A 15,093-nucleotide genomic window follows, 5' to 3' on the forward strand; every position below is an offset into this window, starting at 1 on the left:
AGTACAGCTGCAACCAGCAAGACTGACCTCTTCCCCAGGCAGCCGTCCGCACAAGAGGTGGCCTCCTGTATCTGAGTTCTCCCTCTCATTCTGTGTCTCACCCCCTCCTCCCTCTCCGGCTTCCGTGGGCCGCCAAGCCACCGCTGCCAGTGCTGCTACACTCAACTTCCCTGGTGCATCTGCACGTGTCAGCTGCTCTGTTTGCGTGATGCCGAGGGGGTGGGGAGGTCTGCTTATTCTTGAAACAGGGGAGTGGTCCGCGGAGACACATTTAAATGTTATTATTTTCTGACCGAGCTCAAATAGGGAAGATCATTTTTTTCCTGCGTAGCATCCGCCTTGGCTGTGTGTGTTTTTTGTTCCTTGTTGTTTTAAGGAGGGATTTTTTTTTTTACCACAGATGGCGAACTTTGGGTCTGTAGGGCCAAATAAATAATGCATGCTTTTTTTTTCTCGCACCAATTGGAGTGTACTTCGTCTATTTCAGGACGGCCAATCATTCCATTTAACCCTAATTCTAACCCTACATTTTAACAGGTTCTAAACATATCGCCGTAATAGAATAAGTGAAACATAGAGAGATGTATGGCCCTATTCAGGTCGGGTTTGTTTTCATGCTTTTCTGGAATTTTGGAATTAACTGTAAATTCCAATTAAGACCGATGATCAACTTCCATAATCATCAACGTCATCGTTATCAAAGTTATCACCTCCACAACCTTAAAATGACATCGTTACGATATTATGAACATCTTCTTTGTCTTTGTCATCACCGTCATTTTCCTCGTCTGGATGTATGCCTCCATTCTGACGCTTGTGCAAAGTTCAGAGCGGCCAACGGAGCGCTTACCATGCAGGCCAAGCCGCCCCAACGCGCGATTGGCGTGGATTTCCCCACAACGACGGAACTTTTTCACCTGTTTGTGGAAAACTTTCCACCATCGTTGGTTCGATGCACCCTTGACCCCGGGACTACGTTTGGCCATTTTTTGCGATCGCAGAATTAGTTGTGGCAGAACGGGCGCTCTGTTATGCCTGTGTGGAATCAGTCGCTCGTGAATTGCACAACGTAGAATAGGGCTGGTTTTCGATTAAATGAAAAAGGGCCATCAATTCTGCGAAAAAGTGACAAAATGACAGATAAAATTTCTACGATAATTTGGCCCATAGAGTCAAAGTCAAGTCACAAAGTCTTAGTGCTCGAATGACGATTATGTTTGTGTTCATTTCACTTGGCTCCCCAAACTAATGCTGAAATGTTCTTATTCCCTTGGCCAGGTCAGTCTCTCTATGGTACAATGCTGTTAATTTTCCAACAAAAACACTTAATTTGAAATACCTCATTCATGTGCGCAAAGGCGCTTCTCTCCAACATTGGGTTAAAAACCATCACGTCAACTTGTCTTCATTTGTGCCGACTTCTCTATGTTTGAGTGCAGCAAAAAAAATCCCAAAAAAAATGTTCCACTCACACACCAATCAGGCCCAGTCTCGTGTGTTTCCCTTTCGCCTCTCCCCGTCTCAACCCTGTCCATCTCTTCTGCCCATTCCATCCCTTCACCATCGTCCCACACTGTCAGCATCTCTCCACACCTCATCATTGTTCCCCACCCCACTCACCTGCCCCCCCCCCCGTCTCCGTGCGACCCCCGCCCCCCCCCCTTTGTCGTGACAGTCAGTGGGCTGCGACCGCCAGCTTGGGAGTGGAGCCAAGGAAGACAACTGCGGCACGTGCAAGGGAGACGGCTCGACGTGCCGGCTCGTGCGCGGCCAGTACAAGCCGCAGACCTCCGCTGACAAGCGTGAGACCATTACCTGACCCCCTTTAATTCCTCGACATCTCAGTCACAAGAACGCGGCCATTGTCGCTCCCCCCCCCCCGCGCGCGCGCCCGCACGACCGCAGAGCCAAAATTACGGCATTAAAGGGCTCAGTTGTGGGAATTATCTTTGACAAACACATGGCGCAGTGTTACCGATAATGACACGTTGAACGTTATTAAAATGTCCAGCTATGCTATCGCGTGATAAGTCAGTCATGTCTCAAAGTTGACAGCCCGCTCTGGCGGAAGCCCCTTTTAACATGTGAAATGAAACAGTTTGTGGGCCCCGGAGCTGGTGACACATGAGCTCAGAGTTGACATTTACTCTTTAGCAATTGACGGACAGATCTTTTCTTTTTCTATATTTCTCGTTGTTTTTCAACCCAGTCGGTTACGTACCTTGCCGTCATTTGTCACCGGATGACGTGAAACCTCCTGAATTCGATACGGGGACAAAAAAAGCCATGGGTGGCCGACGGACAGGAAAGTGGACATCGGTGAGGAGTGGCGTGATGTGCAGACGGGAAGGGGGTGGGGGCGGGGGGGGGGGGACGTGAGGGGGGGGGTGTGGATGGGTGTGTGGCAGGACAGGACAGGGAGCGGTGACGAGGTTTTCGCAGAATTGCCGGGATGGCCTCCCCCATTGTGCAGCGCCGCCCGTCCGGCGATCGGCACCGCCGGTGCAAAACGCTCAGAGGGGGTCGCTTTGATGGGGTGGCGACGTCCCACCCCCACCCCACCTCCCTGCCCGCCTCTCGGTCCTGAGCGCCGCAATGGAGCCAAGTGTCGTGACTGTGCAGTGGTCCGATGGTATCGTGTTCTTCCGGCCGTTGTGTTGCCGCACCGTATCGTGCTCTCATTTGTTTGTGTAATGCGCAAGTTGATATTATTTGAATTACTTTGATACAATAACAGTGCGTGGCACAGCGAGCGCCATTTCTCAAGTAACAGGGGCCGATCATTTGATGCTTTTGGCATCGGGTGAAGTTGACTCAGAGGCAAATTCCCAGAAGCACCACTCGGCTATCTCTTGAAGGCCCTGCTTATTTTCCTTCCATTTAATCGTTCGCATATTACTGCTTATATAATACAGGGTGCTTAAAAAAAATGTTAACACTTCTGAGAATTTGCAAGAAAACCGCAAGACATGTGCCTCTCTGGAGACCACCTGGAGAAGATTCCAGGCACGTTTTGACAATTATGGCGAACAAGTGGCAGACTCTTCTTCTTTGGGTCTTTCGGTAAAGTCACGTAGATAGGTTCAAATAAACTAACCAAAAACTACGACGTTTCGATCGCAACACAAGCGGTCGTCATCAGTTTTCCTGATGACGATTGCTTGTGTTGCGATCGAAACGTCGTAGTTTTTGGTTAGTTTATTTGAACCTATCTACGTGACTTTACCGAAAGACCCAAAGAATATGAGTTCCTGCAGTCACGAAAGCTTCAAGTCAAGACTTAAGTGGAGACTGACTTTTAGAGGCTATTAACATACATTTGTTATCATGTTAAAGTGTATTATCTGTTCTTTTTCCATTAAAAACGATAGTTCCTATAAGTTTTAACATTTTTTTAAGCACCCTGTACATGAAACTTCCATTTCTAACTACGTAACTTTTCATGTTGCACTTAATAAGGTTCACTTGTAAGCCAGAGTCTATTAAATGTGTCATTCTGCAGTTAGCATGCATGGTCCCACCTTGTTGACAGACGTGGTTATTAGAGTTATGGCAGTATTTATTGTTTAAAAATCAATCCGCATTAATTATATTTGAGATTTGATGAGGCAGAACATCTACATATACACCTTTGTGTTTTTTGTTTTATAATTAAGTTGAGATTTAAATTGAGATTTAATTATAACACATTCAAGCACACTTAAGTGTAAATATTAATAATATTGTTTTATATAAGTTATTTAATTTTGCACCCAAATTTAAGATATTTTTTTTCGTTTTTTAATAATAACGTATACTTAAATCACACGAATATCAATTAATGCAGGCCTGTGCGTTCAGTCCCTAAGAGTCAGGGGACATGAAAAAAAGAATTGCTCCTTCTTTCAAGACATATCCTGCATTCATTTTCACAGAATCAAACTGGCGAATAAACACAAATCCACAGCTCTACCATCGAGGGATGTGTTTGCATCATTGCACGTGACCCTGTGTCTGAGCGCGAACTATGAGTCCACAAGAACCCACACATTTCAAGTAGACAACAATTCCATCATCCCCTTTTTCGATGGCAAAAAAAACCATCACAATCGGTCGTTTCATAAAAAAACGCTGGCAAGTGTTGAGATTCCATTAGAACTAAGTCTCATATTTCCACGTGTTTTTTATGTTTTGTTTAATTCTTGCTCACACTGTGGCCCCATTCTTACCAAGCGGTGATCTGATCGCCGTGTCTTGTGCGACAGCGGAAGACACGGTGATCGCCATCCCGTTCGGGAGCCGCCAAATCAAGATCACGGTAAAGGGACCAGATCAGCTCTGTGAGTAAACGCATTCCCGATCAACGGCGTGTATATGTTTGCTGTCGACGTGGTCCTTTCTTGCAGCCGTGACCTGAAGTAAATGTGCACCATTTACAAGTTTACCACTCGTGAGTCAACTGACCATCTCTCAATGTCCGACTGGTATCAATCATTCAGCAGAGGAACACTAATAATCATTATAATTACAAAGTAAGGGTGCTGACAAGAGGATCTGCTCTGCTCTCGAGGGAGCTGCAGAGAGGCCCTCTGTAGGGTATTTGGCCTACTCTTCCATGCTGGCCGCACGTCTTGGAAGAGATGGGAGCACCCTCACTTTACCCCAACAAAGACAACCTGCTCATCCACTAGTCGTGTTGTCACATTAATATCGGTCGTAATAAATGAACGAGTTGATCTTCGATTACTCCCAAGACTCTTCTGCAGAAGGGTATTGCTTGGCGTATTTGGCCCATTCCTTATCGAGTATTTTTCTTGTTTATGTAATTCAATATGAAATGCCCTGAAAACGCCTTGTATGCAATAAAATACAAATTAAAATGTATAGTTTGGATGCCTACTTGCTGTACTGTGATCACACTTTGCAGGTGGGTGTCGCACTCACAGGTAGTGTACATGACCAATGCATCATCTCCCAACCATGGTTCCAAAGTGCTGGACCAGCCATGAACCATCACACCCAGCAAGTTGCTATCATCATCACCAGCAGCATCCATGAGCAATCTGCTGCTGAATGAAGACCTCCCCAAGCCACCTCCTTCCCTCGCAATGTTGTGATGCAAGCCATCCACTTGGCTCCTGCACACACGTTGATTAGCATCACTTCATCTCCGGCGGCAGACGTACTCACGACCCTCTCCGCCCTCTTGGCTCCCAACTGCTTGTCGAGTGTAATTATTCGTCTGTAGCCCCACGTGCTCAACAGCAAACAATTTGGATCGCTTTTCTTTTTGCAATTTGTCACGGTGCTGCAACGACGCGTAATGGAGCAACGGCACCTCCATTGTGGACCGCCAGAGATCCCCCTCCGTCCTCATCGTCACCGCTCGGCGTCTCGCTTTTAACCCCTTGTCCTCGTGATGTCCACCTCAGTGGTGGAGACCAAGACCCTTCAGGGCCGGCGGGGAGAGATCAGCCTCACCTCCGCCGGGACGTTCAGCCTGGAGAACAGCTCGCTCGAGTTCCAGAGGCACCCGGGCAAGAGGGTGCTGCACATCGCAGGCCCCATTCAAGCGGATTTCACCATCAAGGTGCCGCGCGAGCGATGCGTTACACGTCGGTTTGGGTGCTTTGCTTGCTCAGATATAGGCACGATTCAACAGCAATAAAACAACTTACTCCATTTCTAATGTAACAAACGTCTCAGAGTACAGACGTGCAAAGGAGGAAATGGGAGGGAATGGGAGGGACCAGGCAAGGAAAGCGGAGAAAATGAACAATTTGAGTCTGAACACTGCGCTCAGTGGAATTGGCCCATTCACCAATTCAATATTTGAATCGTGCCAGATTTGATTTTGCCGTAGGTGTTTGCGGTCCGCCACAACTATTCCTTCTCGCGAGATTCGTTCTCCCGAGCTCTGCGTTCGTGTACACCCCCGAAAAGTAAAGTGCGATGCCAGTTGAATTTTGCAAAAGCCCTACATATGGCCATACCTCAAGGCGCCGTGCAAAGAGGGGGGCGTGTGTTTACCGAGTGTCTTCGGCGAGGGCGCTCAGCTTTGAATTCGTGGCACCGTCCCGCAGTTTAGCGCACACGTGGCAACACTTTCTGTCAAGTCCATGTGACCCACCCAAATTTGGCCTGCTGATAGGTCAACGAGAACACCGTAAGGCAAGGGGACAGATGCTGCTGCGTGACGTCCGTCGCTCTCACCTTTATGCGATGCCTCTCTCTCTCTCCCTCTAGGCGATTTCTAAGTATGTCCCTCATTTACAAGACTGGATAATGGATCATTGTTGATTCCTCACCAGTGGAACTGACTTCAATTTTGTGTGTGCCCATTACAAACCCCTTCCATTATTTACCTTCCGTAGTTCGATTACGTCTGACAATAGCAATGAATAAACATCTTGAATTTGCATATTAAGAACCCAAACAGTTTTAAAATAAATTCTTGTCTCTGGAAGTCGGTTACAAAAACACGTGGCAGCCATTCTAGATTTGAAGTTTTCGTGACTGCAAGGATCCATACTCTTTGTTTTTTTCCTACGTGACTTTACCGAAAAAACCAAAGAGTACGTTGCAGCCAGTCAAGGCATTAAGAAGCACATGCTGTAAGGGTACTATTATTATAATGCGCGTTCGCAGAGCTTGTGTGTGTTGTTGTTGTCATCTTAATCAAACTTAAATAGTTTTTTTCTGGCACATCGCTGAACACACGTGCATAGGAGCACCTGTTTTAGCTTGACAGTCATCAGATAAATCCTTCACGCAAGGGGAGTTTAACCACTCGTTCTCAATCTGCCCAGGATTATCAACAGTACTAATCTACAATTTCACATTTTTGGACGCATAAATACATTTTCATTGGTGATTTTTTGGCACAATTGCCATCACAGCTTCCAATTCGCCTACGGCTATGAAGCTGAATTAGACTAAGAGTAAGGGTTTTCAAATTTGCCATGACGTTTTGAATCTAAGTTTGCCTAATTAGTTCATGTGACCTTCTCTAGAGCGTATGATTGCCCTTCTTCATAAAAAAGCGTTGTCTATGATGCAAATTAATGACCGTTTGATCGTTGACATGAGTACGCTGTGTATGAGTGTAGAGCTTTCTAAATTGAGTGCACATAGTTGAAAGGAAATGTGAGCGCATTAATATAATAATTTATATTTGATATGACATTTTGTGATAATTGTGACTTTTTAAGGTTCAATATGATGGCAAAATCAAGTGATTTTAACAGTCACATTCATAATGCAGGTTCTAAAACTTTTGTTAGCACATTTAAAAGCCAATGATGTAAAATGCATAGGAGCCATATTAAACTCATTGCCTGCAAAACACGTTAAACTGAAAATAAACGCGTATATCTTGTAAAGGCACATCTGTTACTGTTTAGAACAACTTGCCACAAATTCACGGAAGTTAACGGTGCCTTTAACTTTGAATGAAACTGAATATTGAGGGCCAGGCCATTGTAAAAGTATTGCAACAATAACACGTAAATTAATGGATAATTTGCTAAATAAATAACCCCTGACTCCAATATACACAGACAACAAGTCTGAGCATATATTAAGTTGTAAACTATTAACGCACAAATACGTTGTTGACAATGAAATTATTTAATCAAAACCCAGTTAACTGTTGATTACATTTAGTAAAATTAGCAATTGGTGGTGGCAATTTCAACATTTAACCCCATAAGGTACAGTATTATGCAACGGCTTAATGTATTTTTCGCTTTGAGGGCATTTTACAAGCTGAATTACATTGGATATATATTTAATATAAGTATCACTGGTGTACGATAATTGTTTGTCACGGAAAGAGAGATGCGTTAGACTTGGACCAGACAGACGTCGCAAAGACCCCTGCATGTGACCGGCATTTTAAAAGTGCCTCCTCTTTGCTGTCAGCATGGCTCTCATCGTGACTCACGGCCACAACTCGCTTTTATATTTTAAACATCTTTAGTTAACATATTTTTTTCTCACTTTATAGAATTTCTCTATTTGTTATGTTTGAGTATTAATGTGCCGGTGCTTTGAGTGTCAGATTTGTGCCACCAAGGCGCCACGCGTGTGTGAGCAAAAAATAAATTGACTTGACTATGCCGTAGAGCACGTGACTGCGGCTAGAGTGGTCTTCACCAATAACGTGTAAACTAAATTATAAACAATTTGTATTTTACCAGGTAAGGCCCACTGAGCTATATAGCTCTTTTTCAGAAGCGACCTGGCTTTCGCAAATTATAGCCCAACGAAGCGGCTTATCGCGTGGACATTGATTATAAATGTGGAGGAAAAACCCAGAAGACCCGGAGAAAAGTCCACACGACCACGGGGAGAACATTCCAAACTCCAAATTTACAGGCGTTGCCAGGGTCGGGATCAAACCCACAACCTCCTATATACCAGGCGAGGCAGTTAACATCTCGCCGCCGTGACTGTGTACTCGTGCGTTCTTCTTCTCTCGCCCAGGCGAGGCACGTGTCCTCAGCCGAGACGGTGGTGCTCTTCCTCTTCTACCAGCCCATCCCGCACCAGTGGAGGGAGACCGATTTCTTTCCTTGCTCCAGCTCCTGCGGCGGAGGTAAAAAAAAAAACGCCGCCGCCAAGAATCGCTCCTCCCACCTCTTTCACCACCGCGTGAATGAGTTGGAGCCCCGCGGCTGATGCGCGAATGAGCGGCTTTTTGGCTAACCGTCGAAGAAAGACGGTGGTCACCGCTATCGCTCGCTTTCAGATGCCCTTCTGTGGCCGCCTCGAACGCTATTCCTTCCGATATTAGGAAGCCACTGGAGCTATGCACTTTTGAATCTAAATTGAAAATGTATTTCTTGAGAATAACTTTTGTATTTAGTTTGTTGTCCTTCCCCCGCACCTCCGATTTGCATGGTTGGCGACGTACGGTGTGAAAGAAGTTCAGCATAATACATACCTCCCAGAAAAGTAACACGCTTGAAAACGGTTTTCAATTGAGATGAATAGTGCGATGAAAGTGACGGGGCCTCATTGGCGTCAGCGGTACTGCTGCAAGCCACGTGGTGGGCATGAAACCATTCGTGCTAAGCGGTAACGATGGGAAAGTGTAAGTGCAGTTCTGGAAATCATTGAGCTGGTTTGCCATATTGATGTAAAACCGACGCTTTTAATTCAATGTGACTTCTTCCTTTGTCTAGTGATGTACCCTGAACGAGTCTTATGGTTGGAGCAGCATGCGGTCGAATGCGTTCATGTGTGTTCATGAATACCATCGTGTTTTATGAGCAAACAGACACGTTGACATTTTGGCATCATGCGGACAGACCCGTTTAATGTGTTTGTGTATCTGCGCTTTTTGTAATATGTCGTGGTGGTCTAGTCGCCCCATGAGCCTGCCTCTGTTTGTGTGCATGTGTGGGTGGTCTTCTGATGTGCAACAAAGTATTAATAATGGCATTAGTGACTTCATTGAATTAGCGCCCGAGGTTATTGGGCATGCCTTTAGTACCAGCATGTTCAGCGGCAACAGAAACATTAGCCTAATCACCCAGTATCTGGAAATTTAACGGGGTTTCTCAATGCCTTTCTGCCTTAAGGTTCACGAAACCAATGCAGTTGCTTTCCTTATCCTCCAGTGAAGGCTATCCAAACAACTGCCCCGAGGTTCTGAGCATTTAACCACCGCCTCGCTCATTACGCACTCGCCCCAGTGTTTCCCCTTCGCACCTTCCGCGCAGTTACCGTCCCGCGATTTTCACAGAGTGCACACGCCAAGGGTGAAACAATAATAGCGCTGTCACCGAAAACCGAATTTCAGCCCTAAGTGGGACTGACTGCTCGTGTGCAATGTTATTGCAGCAACATTGCAAAGACCGCGGTGCCAAAACTGTTATTGCTAACAAATGGGCCACATCATTATTCTCTTCTCTGTTAACGTGGCCTCTGCCTCCAATTTGTTGCATACCAGATTAATTTCTGACGTGTCCGGGTGTCATGGAGAAGCGGGGCTGTTGGTGTCAAAAAAAAAAAAATCCTCGCTGCCCCGTGCAGTATTTTGGAACGTGCAGGCAGCCCGATACCGCCGCCGTTTCTTTTGCCCCGTCCAGCTACCGTCACTCAAAGGACACGACGCGTCCCGTCAAGACGGATTAGCGTGCTCGGCGCTGGCAGCTACCACAGAGGGCGACGTTGCGAGTGGCAAAGTCGAGCGATCCCCCTTTTTAAATGATCGCTCGCGAGGCGCTCGTGTTGGCAATCTTTTACATTTTAGTGAGTTTGGCCACGACCTTTTTACGGAACTACAAGCGGCGGTGGGGGAACATTACGTCCCTTGTTGGGGGGTATTACGCGAGCGGTACGGCATGGGTGATATCCATGGGGTACTTTGCATTTGCAAGCACTCTCTTGCCTTTTGATGTTCTGCTCTTTTGACTGTGGAACAGTCATTAAAGTAGGAATCTTCATGAACAATGACATGCCTCCCTCTGAAAGTGATTAGACTTTGTCACAGCAAGAACTGGAATTCTGCCCCTTGTTCTAAGTTTGGTGTTTTGGTCTGAAAAACTCCAGACACGATCGCAGATTGCGATGAGGTCAGGATGTTTACTGGTACCCGTTTTAATTTCATAGGCCTTACATATGAGTTAAGTTGACCTTCATTTTAATAACCTCACGAATTCAGGGAATTCAGAAAAAATAAGACGCGTTTCACATTTTGCATCTTTTCATGTGGTGTTAGTCACGTGGTGTTAGTCATTTTTATTAAAGATCTTAATGGGCAACATTTCTGCGAGACGAAGCTCAACACATTCCTTTCCTCTTCATCAAGTTTCAATTTACAAAGTTCGTACATACAACACGAATTGTGTGTTTTTCACGTATCAATTCTAAACAGTGTATTGAAAATGTTTAAATGCATTTCAAAAACTTCATACTTGTTAAAAAAAAAGCTACAATGTCAATGATAATAATTATGTTTTATGGTCCTTTGCCAAGCCACTGTTGGTCATGGCCGTTGTTTGACCATACTTCACCACATTGGCCAGTATGAGTTGGTGGAGGGGGAATGACACCCAGAACTGGTTTAGATAACGCTCACCACTGATATCAGCTGCGGCCAGCAATCAAACTCAAGATTGCCGGGTTCATAGCGCACATCGCTCACCACTGCACTGCACTTCCACTCCCCAGGTTCACCAACGTAGCACGTGTTAGTACGTATCGACTGCCTCCACTGGATTCACTTACCCCTGCCATAGGATTGTGGGAATTTCTACCCATCGGTTTAGGCCTCCCAATTAAGGCAAACAGTTTGACTTGTGTACGTCATTGTAACATTACACAAAGCAAGTGTCTCGTTTTCATTAAGCACACTTTGACGTGCATATTATTAAAACGTACATTTTCGTCATCTGCCGTGTCCAAAATTAAACACTTCACGGGCCGTTGATCGCGCATTGCCGTTGACGGGAGCAGCAGTGGAATGCGTGAGATACGAGACGAGCGATGGCGTGGACTATGGGACCTAGACCATATCTGAGACATCAACAAGCGCGCATCTGCAATGGCACGTCGACGTTGGAAAATCAGAGCCAGTGACAGAGCGGCGAAGCTGTGGAGGATAGCGTGTGACTTCTCGCTGCGCAAAATTCGCGGCGGTTTGTCGAATCGGAGTGACCTAAAGCACCGGAGTCGGTGCTGAGCTGGTGGGAGACTGCCAGTTGGTGCCTCCAGTTCGAGCGGTCCAGGCAGATGGTGTTTTGTTGCCTCCAACAGGTGTTTGTATGAATCGTGGAGTGCCGTGTGATTTATAGTGGAATTGATGGTAATATACTCCCTGCAGGACGCACCGCCCATGTGAATACAGGCACAGATGTCCCTGGCTGCTTAGAGCAGAAATATTCGCCCTATATTTAAAACACATATAAATAAACTCTTTGAGTCCACGTTTGAATATTGCACAAATCTAATTCATCATTATAATGTATTAACACTTTAAAACTTTTAATTAGGGTATACGATTTCGAAACAACAACAAAAATATTGTAGCATCGATATCTTTCAATCTGGAGTGAAACATTTTTTCAAATTAAACACACCTTGGAATGTAATGTTGAAAATGTAAGTGCTGTGAAAACTAACATTGTCCGCTTATAAGTGTTATGTAAACTAATCGGTGTAAAATTCAGCGGCAGAACCATGTGGAATAAATATACACATTAGACGCGTATAGTTTGGCATGTAAATTTTTATGTCATTCATTTTGTCTGGAATGTTCAGAGCAGAATTTAAACAACTTGGAAGGGGTGTGTGCGGAGACCGTTAAAATATGGAGAAAATGTATTTCCCCCCGAATGTAAAATGTATTGTTTTGTAATTATTGCTGCATTACCTAATACGGAAAAAATAGCTTGTGGGAATGCCCTAAGTATGTATGAAAAAGCAAGCAACACTTGGTTGACAACACCATTGCCTTTCTTTACGTTGAAACTGCAACAACTTACAGACCCAAAGTGTTTGGCTCATGTATTGCTGGCCTGGCTATGATTTCATATCCATCATCAGGGGAGACTCAAAAATCCTAGCCACCCTTCTAAATTGTAGAGCACTCCCAACTACATACACTACACCTGCACAGGCAATACCACACATTGTTCAAGACCTAGGAGCCAATTGGTAAATTATTCGAGGCTGTTCTAATATGTGGTATGGACATATTTGCGGATACATTAAAAGCGGAGATATTGCTGTGGTGTAATTATTAGCACACTAGACTTGCAATGCAGCAGTTTAAATAGACACGCCACAGTTGGTCGGCAGGCAGGTCACGTGTGGTGGTGGGGTAAAGTGTGGGTACTCCCACCTCTGCAAAGATATTTGGCCAGTGTGCAAGAGTAGGCCAAAATTCCCTCCAGAGAAGGGCTCTCTAAAGCTCCCGCTAGTGGAGGCCCTTCTGTCAGCAGTGGCGTGGGCAAGCCAGTTGAGGGCTGAACCTTTACATTTCACATGGACATATATTATTATACTCATGGTGCATGCATTGAACTATGTATGTAAGATGCAACAATTAATATTTATACATATATTCTAACATCGCAATGAATTACTATAGAGTTTTATAGATTCGTAACTGTTCTAGCTTTTACATATAGTACAAGGACAGCATTTTGTGATTTTTTTAAATGAAACTTTGGCCTCACATGGTGAGAGGTCATCAAATCGTTGAGGGAGTGAATCATCACGCTCCTAATAGCACGCATGTGTAGAGGAGAATTTGTTATTTGGGTAGAGAATGTGACTCCACCTGGATGAACCTTATCCACGGAATGTCCCAGGATAATAAAACACTGAATCAGAATCAGGATCTTTATTTATACTGGAGGAAGTATCACAGTACATGGGAACGCAGGCGGAAGGCATTTGCACTTGCGTTGAACTTTCAAGGTGGGTGATAGAACTCGTAAAATCACGTAATGATGCAATCATGCCCAGAAAACAGAATATCTCACGGAGTCATAAATACCGCTTGGGAACAGGAAAAACACTAATGCGATTCAGCTGCAAATTCTCTAACTTGTGTCTGTAATCCACACAAGGGCAGTGGAGGTGGCAGCGTCATGGGGTGAATTCCAACACGGGGGCTGTAAAATTGCTGTGTGCCCAGCATCACGATGATTTCACACAAAGCAGAGCCTCTGTTCTTCAAGGAAATGTCTGAGATTTCAGGGCAGCGAGGGCCCGGCCAAGTAAATTCCAGCATCACTTCCTGATGCCAGACGTTCATGATGGCATCTGGAATTGTCGTAATTTTCAGCTCCATGACTCCGTCGTCAACCATGTTTTTGTAAACTGCTGGATGAAAGCCTTCCCACGCCATCGTATCCCTCATGGTCCGACAATTTCACAATCCGTCTCACTCCCACAGATGAGCTGAGCTCCATCTCTGGGGCAATCACACTTTTGGGTGGGGTTCCCTCATTTGCCTACGAATCCATCGCTAGCCTTGTCAAATCAGCCATCATCTCTTGCAGTGATATGTCCTGCCAAGTTCACTTACTTTCAGTGATGTATCTAATTTGCGTTCTCTGTTTCATGTAACCTATTTCTGTCTGTCAGTGTAATTCCCACCATGTATTTCTACAAGTTTTTTTGTGGACCTCTCAGTATTTGTTCCATTTAGTTTGTATCCGTGTCCATGTCAATTATACATATGCCATGGCAGGTAACATGTATTGTTTGTAAACTATCGTTAATCACATTAAAAGGTTTGCATTCTCAAATGTCACTTTCTAGAAACTCACCATCTTTCACTCTTCTGTTTATTTATTTGAACGGTTGGCTATGTACGGTGCAAAAGAAGTCAAACATACATACGTGCATTTAATTTCCCTGATCCCGGTTCACCTTCAACAAAAAGCCACAAAAAGGAATTTAAAAAAATTCTTAAATCCAAAATGTTATAAATTCAAAACTCATACCTATGCCCGAGGTATTCAATACTCTGGTGTGTTTTCCAGTTGTGCCCCTCTGGCATGCGTATCTTCAAATGTTTGACAACGTTGTTGTCCAGAGACACAGCGGACAAAGGAGGTATTCTCAGTGTGCTGCCCCCATGTCTTGGTTTCTCCGTCTCTGTATAGGCCTCTTCCTCTTCTCCATGTTCTTGATTTTTTTTTATGCCGGCACCGTTGCAGAAAAAACCGAGCGTGCATTGGTGACATTTATAGAGAGAACAAACATGACCTGCTCACCTTGACTTCCCTGCAGTTAGATGCACCCCGCCTCCACATAACCTAGGAACATTCAGAAAATACGCCGACAAAAATTGCGATTGCTTCAAATGCAAAACGTAAAACTGCGCTGGAAGAGTGCGGTGAAGCATTCCAGAGAAGTGTTCTGCAATGCTGTTTTTATTTGAACAGAGTGTCTTTCATGTTGATGGGTCCGTGATCAGTTTAAATGTGATCTCGGTAGTTGTGTTTGAAACTGAAATGTGTCGACTGAGTCAGTGGGGTTCAGCTCACAACTACAAAGTACTCCAAAGCGCCACCCATAACCACTATCTATAAATCTAACCTCTTACCCTAATATTCACCCAACCCGCATTTTAAATCTATTGGACTT

The 15,093-nt window shown here is 44.9% G+C and overlaps 1 protein-coding gene across 1 annotated transcript in view; it reads left to right on the forward strand.

Annotated features, from left to right (window-relative positions):
• Window positions 1-15,093, forward strand: part of LOC144935533 (ADAMTS-like protein 1) — a 143,251-nt gene that overhangs the window by 106,781 nt on the left and 21,377 nt on the right. Inside the window, exons 7-10 of the mRNA XM_078862286.1 lie at window positions 1,676-1,802; window positions 4,245-4,319; window positions 5,412-5,569; window positions 8,467-8,578. Of these exons, the coding sequence (XP_078718412.1) occupies window positions 1,676-1,802; window positions 4,245-4,319; window positions 5,412-5,569; window positions 8,467-8,578 (472 nt within the window). The remainder of the gene's footprint in view (window positions 1-1,675; window positions 1,803-4,244; window positions 4,320-5,411; window positions 5,570-8,466; window positions 8,579-15,093) is intronic.

This window comes from Lampetra fluviatilis, chromosome 13 (assembly GCF_964198595.1).
Source record: "Lampetra fluviatilis chromosome 13, kcLamFluv1.1, whole genome shotgun sequence".
In the NCBI taxonomy this organism is placed as follows: Eukaryota; Metazoa; Chordata; class Hyperoartia; order Petromyzontiformes; family Petromyzontidae; genus Lampetra; species Lampetra fluviatilis.